Raw genomic sequence first — 6,725 nt, 5'->3', positions numbered from 1 at the left:
GTAGTAGTAGTAGTAGTAGTAGTAGTAGTAGTAGTAGTAGTAGTAGTGCAGCTAGGTGGCACAGTAGATAGAATTCCAGGCCTAGAGTCTGTCTTCCTAGAAGGAGTGATAGTGGTGGTGGTGGTGGTGGCGGTGGTGGTGGTGGATAGACCTAGAGTCAGGAAGACTCATCTCTCTGAGTTCAAATCTGACTTCAGACACTTACTAGCCATGTGCCCCTGAGCATGTCACTGCACTGTGTTTGCCTTAGCTTCCTCATCTATAAAATGAGCTGGAGAAGAAAACAGCAAACCGCTCCAGTGTCTTTGCCAAAAGCTCCCCAGATGGGGTCATAAAGAGTTGGACATGACCAAAAAACAACAAACAAGTAGTAGCAGCAGCAGAGGCAGTAATAGTAGTAAGTAATGCCAGGAATTTTCAGTCCTTTAAAAAAAGCTTTTCAGAAATGTTTCCATTTCCATTATCTCAATGGACCCTTTGAATTTTTCAGAACAGGTGTTATATCCATTTATCAGTTGGGGAGAATGAAACCCAGAGAGGTAACAGCTCATTCACTGAGTGCAGGCCTGGATTTCCCTCTCAGTCTTCTTTCCATGATGCCTTGTTTCCTGTCTGGTTTGGTATGAAACATCCCAGCTAAAACACAGGTGCTAGGATAGGGCCGCATGGAAATTTACTGCCCAGTCAGGGAGCCTCCCACCATAACTGAAGCCTCCAGGATTTCAGTGCCGTGTTCAGGTCTTTCATACTGGTAAAAGTTTTTCTCAACATCATTCATCTAGTAATAATAGCCCAACTTGCATTTCCATTTGATGCTTCAAACATGCTTTACATAGGCTTGATGTTCACAACAGCCCTGTAAAATAAACTTGCGCTCCTCTTCCTCTGATTCTCGTTTTCTGTCTGCCTCCTGTGCAGCGGAGGAGGTAAGGAAGCTGCGAGCTCGTGTGGATGACCTGGAGAACATCAAGACTAGTATGTTGCAGCATGAAGAGAAGATCAGCAAAGATCGAAGCTATGCGATCTCCCATGTTGGTGGGGGGACTGGTGAGCTGGACGGCCACAGTCAGGAGGCTCTCTGGGCATTTGTGAAAAGCAGGATACAAATAGAACAGGAAAAAGGTGAGGAGATCCAGTAGGGTAACCTAACAGGGGTGGGAGGCAAGACCCTCAGAACCAAATATCAATCACTGTCATCAGAGCTGTTAATTAATCAGAATTGAACCTAGGGTAAATTGGGAGTGATAAGGATGGGTAGTAGAAGAAAGGACAGTCCTACCATGAGTGTAGTGTTAATGATATGGTATGATACATCCCCAAAGAGTCCCAGCCCTTCGCCTCCATAAAAACTAAGGTCTCTGGGAGACTGAGCAAGGTCCCAAGAGATGCAGCCTCGGGGTTGGCAATGAGGAACAGTTGATTCTTCATGTAATTCTCTGGAAACCTTGAAGGAAGTACAATCACTACACCCGGTGTTGGCACCCAAGGGCAAAGCCCCATTTGCCCTTTGTTAGTTATGACTCTGTTATCAATCAACCAATAATGATTTTTATGTACGTACTTTGTGCTAAGCACCCCAATAGGTGCTAGGGATACAAAAAACAAAAATGAACAGTCCCTGCCCGCAAAGACCTTACACTCTATTGGATGGTAATTCACATTTATGCAGAGTTTTATGACTTTATCTATGCATACATTATCTCATTTAAACTTTACAACAACCCTACAGGTAGACAGGATGTATTTATAGATATGGAAGATAAAAGAGAGGGGAAGTGATTTGCTCACAATTATACAGCTAATTGGTGACAGCATCCAACTAGACCCCAGATCTAGTCTTGTGGACTCTCCATTATATTCCAATGTCTCCTTTTTATTCTAGGCTAACAAAGCAGAAAAAAAAAAGATGTGATATTAACTAAAGTTTTGCTTTATATTTTAGGAAATCTCCGAGGAAACCCTGGACCAAAAGGTTTTACAAACAGATCATTTCCCCTTGACTCGTATCTGGGAAAGTGCTACTTGGGATTGGTGTTTATTTTCTGGGTGGCTTAGAAAAAAAATTTTTTCCCTTTCCCCTACTTTCTCCTCCTTTTTCAACCCCTTTTCCCCTTCTTTACTCTTTTTTTTTTTTCATCTCTTTTCTCATTTCAGATCTAAGTTTTAAAAGCAGGGCAATTTAAATATATCTATGTTATATAATCTAAACTATTAGGACTGGGAGGACTAGACAATTTCTAGGCCTTTCATTTTACAGGTGAGGAAAGGGAGACCCTGATTGGTGCTCAAAGTTACCCATTGGTCAATGGTAGAACTGAGAATAGAATTCAAATCTCTTCATTTTAAAATCAGATTTTTATACATAAGAGATTTGATATTAACATGTTAAATGGATATCACTCTAATATGACTAATCTCAAAATGTTGGTGTTTTTGTCTTTCAGGTGAAATGGGAATTCAAGGTCCAAAAGGTGAGAATAATTTCTCCTGTTTTGATGGAAACTGATCTTAGGAAAATCAGACAGCCAGTCTTAAGAAATTTACATAATACTATACTCATTCATCAATCTTCAACATTAACTGAGACCTTCTGAAGGATGGGGCAGAAATTCTCAATTTTTGGTGTCAGAGTCCTTTTTATTGAGGACCTCCCCCCCCCAAAAGCTTTTGTTTATGTGAGTTATATCTATTGAAATTTACCATATAAGAAATTAAAATTCTTTAGTATTATTATGAAAATATTTTTAACCTCATGGACCCTTCAGAAAGGGCCTCACTGACTCCCTATGGCCTAGTCTCCAGAGCACTTTCAATGGCTTAAGCCATTATTGGCAACTTCTGGCAGCCCTTGGAACTTAGAGAAGAGGGAAGCGGGGTGGAGAGATGAAAAGCTACAATCTCCTATAGCTAAGCTGTCCTTGACTCTAGATTGAGGGCAGTGAGGTAGAAATTTTCTGCTTTCCAAGGTCTTCATTATGGATGCTGGTTCCCACTGAGATTGTGATTTCTGTAGGGCAGCACCTAAGAGCCCATTAAAGAAATTCTAGCTAGAAATGTAGAGGGAAAAGTGTTTAGATGAAGCTCAGAACACTCTCTGTTTCTCCTGTAAGGAAATCTGAGCCTTAAGCCTCAGCTAATAGTTTTCTTTCTCTCTCTCTTTGCTTTTACAGGAGACAGAGGGCTTATTGGAGTTCCAGGTGTGTAAACAATGGTCACCTTCCTGCCAAGCCTCAGTAATGTTATGTCTGGGATTTTGCCCTGCTCAATCCCAGCTTGCGGCCACTACTGGAACAAATAGAGGGATAACCATTCTTATGCATCCACAGGTGTCCCAGGGACTATAGGCCATCCAGGCCCAGAAGGACCAAAGGGACAGAAAGGCAGTATAGGTAAGAACTGATTTTCTTTTCCTCCCATTTTACCCTCTAAAGCTTTTGTGCTAATAATAAAACAACTTGACACATAGAGTATTTTAAAGTTTTACAAAGCATTTTAGATACATTATTTCATTTGAGCCTCACAACAAATCTGTAAGTACAAGTATTACTAAGGCTCAGAGAGGTTAACTAACTTAACCTCTAGGTTAACAAGGTAACACAGCTAGTAAGTGTTGGAGACAGGAGTTGTACCTAGGTTTCAATTTGAGTCTACAATGTGAGACGTGGTAGCCAAAAAAGCTAATGCGATCTTGGGCTTAGCCCAGTTGGAAGATGCCTCGTTTCCAGGAATGAGGAGAGATAGTTGTTCCATAATCTGCCCTCATCAGGCCTCATTTAAAGTGCCCCGTGAAGTTCTGAACCACACAGATTAAGAAGGAAACTTTGAGAACTCCCTGAGGAGGACAGTCAGGATGGTCAAGGGCCTCAAGTCTATGTCAAATGAGGCTCAGTCGAAGGAACTGGGGACGTTCAGCCTGGAGGAGAGTAGACTCAGGAGGACACAATAGCTTTCCTCCAGTATTTGAATGGCTGTGACATGGAAGAGGGGTGTGATTTGTTCTGTTTGACCCCAGAAGACAGAATCAAAAGCACTGAATAGAAGTTGCAAAGAGTCAAATCAGGCCTGGTGTCAAAAAAATAAAACAATAACAACTTCCTAACAAGCTGAGAGATCCAAAAATGGAATAGACTATGTCAAGAAGTGGGGGCATCCCCTTCCTTGGAGGTCTTCAAACAAAAGGTCACTTGTTGGCATGGTACAGTGAGATGGACAACATGGCTGCCAAAATCCCTTCCAGTTCTCAAAATCCATAATTACTGACTTCAAGTACATCAGTCTTGTAGCTATAGGTTGGTAGTTTTATGACTGAGCATCCTTGTTGTTTGTAGGGGAACCTGGCATGGAGGGACTCAAGGGTCAGAAAGGACAAGAAGGTCCAACAGGGCTTCGTGGTGAACCAGGACCCCCTGGGTTTGGAGAGAAAGGAGACAGAGGTAAGAGGAGACCATCCTACCCCAGGAAAGTTGAGGATTCAGTGGAATGAAGAGCGGGAAGAGATGTTCTCATTCTCCCCCGTCACCTTCCCCACCAGCCAGGCACAGAAATTCTAATTCCAAGACATTTTCCTCTGCTCCAGTGCCATAAAGAAAGGTCTCTGGGAGGGAAATAAAGGGGAGAAAGGAAACAAGATTTTTGTGAAGGGAAAAAGTCAGGGTCAAGGGTCAACATAGTAGGTGGAAGAGCTGGGAAAGGGCATGACTCTGGAGTCCAAAAGCAAGTACAATTCTTGAAATTTGTCTGGAGGATGCAAAAGCAGCTCATTGGGCCTCAGGGGACTTAGACTGCAGTATTTCAGTATTTCTTGATTAAAAGCAAACCAACCCATCCATTTTGAGACTGTTCCATTGTAAAGGAACTGGTTATTCTGGAGAAACCTCCAAGAATTGAAGTTAGCCATTTAACTAACATCTACAGCCTTGTTTGGCTATAAATTTCTTGAAAGCAGAGACCATCTCATGCCTTTCTTTACACAGTGCTTAGCTCACTGCCTGGCATATAGTAGACACTTAATAAATGCTGATTGATTGATGAATTGAAAATAGCAACAACAACCAAAAAAAACCCCTCAAAGCTTCCTGGCTGCTGTGCCTCAGAGGTCTGTGATAGTGAAAAGAACTCTGGTGATTGTATATTGTGTCTCAACAGTGTGGGCATTTCAGAGCGGAGGGAAGTGTTTCATAACCATACCCTGCCTTAGCCAATGGTCAGTTCTAGCCAATCGGAGCCCAGAGGGCTCTGCTTCTCCCTCATTTAGGGATTCCAGACTTCAGTCCCCACAAAAAGCTTCAAATGTTTCATGGTTTGAAGGGAAGTCATTAGTTATAAGGGGTTTGTTTTGTTTTGTTTTTTCTCTGGGTAAGAGACAGAAATAGGGCAGAAAAAGGACCCTGGGTTAGAGTTTTGAGTGTCCAGGGCCAGATGCTAACTAATAATATCTAGTGATTAACTGCTTTAAGATTGACATGTTTTACGTGTTACATCATTTGATCCTTATTAACAGCCCTTTAGGAGAGGTCCTATTTATCATCCCCATGTTATAGATGAAGAAACGGAGGTTAAATTATCTGCCCAGAACCACACAGCTTAGTAGTGTCTGAAGCAGGGTTTGAAGTCAGGTCTTCCTGACTCCAGGTCCAAGGTTTCATCCACTGCTCCACCTATTGCCAAACAGCCAGCTCTCCCCCAGCAAGAGGTTCCTTCTTGCAATACCAAAGTTGGGCTTTACCTCTGGGTGCCCTCATCACAGCCACTGGATTCTTCAAACCACTGAATCTTCCCCTTCTCCCACCATATGGACCCTGGGGGATTCTGGGAGGTAGAAATATCTTTTCCAAATGACAGAATTAGACTTGGAGGGAAAGCCAAGGTAAAAAAAATTCATCAAGTCATTCATTTGGTTGATTTACTCCTCAGGTGTTGCTGGTAGTCCAGGTCCTCAAGGTCCCCCTGGTGTCCCTGGTTCTGTTGGTCCCAAAGGTAAGCAGAGGATCTCTGATTGTGTCTGAGTTATCTAGAAGGCAGGGTCCAGGAAATAATGCCCCAAGGCCCTGGTGTCATTATCAGTCCTTAGGGAGACCAGAGCAACAATCCTGAGAGCTATGAGCAGAAAATAATTAGCCAACTAGAATTCCACCAAAATGAACTGCTGGGACAAGAAGACTCAGTAGCTATCTTTTGGATATAATGATTATAAAGGCTTTGTCAGATGTTTTCCTTATCTTTCTCTAGACTACAACAGAATTATAGGCCTGGAAGAGCCCTTAGAGGTGATTTAGTTCAATCACATTTAGTTCAGTCACAATAGAGGAAAAAACAGGACCAGAGAAGGAAAGCCCCTAGCCCAAAGTCACAGAACTGAGACCCTTCCTTATCAGCCTACATGGGGCCCTCTGAACCTGTGGATACCAGGTCTCTAATGCCTTTCACAGGTGAATCACCCAGGAAATCAGTGAGGTTAAAACAATCCCATGCCGACGGTGGGAAACGTACTAGCTTTGACTAGTTGCCCAGGCCAATCAAGTGTGAATAGACCCTGCTTGCAGATAAAGTGATAGAGAAGGGCTGCAGTTCTGTGTCACCTCTCTTCTTCCTCCTCCTCTCTCCTGAACCCAAATTGTTCTGCCTTCAGTGTATAGAGAAAGCAATAATCTTCATTCATGCAATCTTTCATTCATTCAGCACATACTATGGCAAACTGTACATCCCAAAACAACTTGCTCAAACAA

At 42.6% G+C, this 6,725-nt stretch overlaps 1 protein-coding gene across 2 annotated transcripts in view; it reads left to right on the top strand.

Moving 5' to 3' along the window:
* The window catches only part of COL17A1 (collagen type XVII alpha 1 chain), a 64,337-nt gene that overhangs the window by 31,090 nt on the left and 26,522 nt on the right, over positions 1-6,725 (top strand). For both annotated transcript variants that reach the window (XM_069098885.1, XM_069098884.1), the window contains exons 18-24: positions 919-1,122; positions 1,943-1,972; positions 2,445-2,471; positions 3,171-3,197; positions 3,327-3,389; positions 4,329-4,433; positions 5,914-5,976. In XM_069098885.1, the coding sequence (XP_068954986.1) occupies positions 919-1,122; positions 1,943-1,972; positions 2,445-2,471; positions 3,171-3,197; positions 3,327-3,389; positions 4,329-4,433; positions 5,914-5,976 (519 nt within the window). The remainder of the gene's footprint in view (positions 1-918; positions 1,123-1,942; positions 1,973-2,444; positions 2,472-3,170; positions 3,198-3,326; positions 3,390-4,328; positions 4,434-5,913; positions 5,977-6,725) is intronic.

The sequence above is a fragment of the Petaurus breviceps genome, unplaced genomic scaffold (genome assembly GCF_028583685.1).
Source record: "Petaurus breviceps papuanus isolate PSGF00001 unplaced genomic scaffold, PetGlider_PUasm1.0 37, whole genome shotgun sequence".
Taxonomy (NCBI): Eukaryota; Metazoa; Chordata; class Mammalia; order Diprotodontia; family Petauridae; genus Petaurus; species Petaurus breviceps.
Note: the sequence above shows the minus strand (reverse complement) of the source record. Positions and strands in the feature narration are given on the sequence as shown.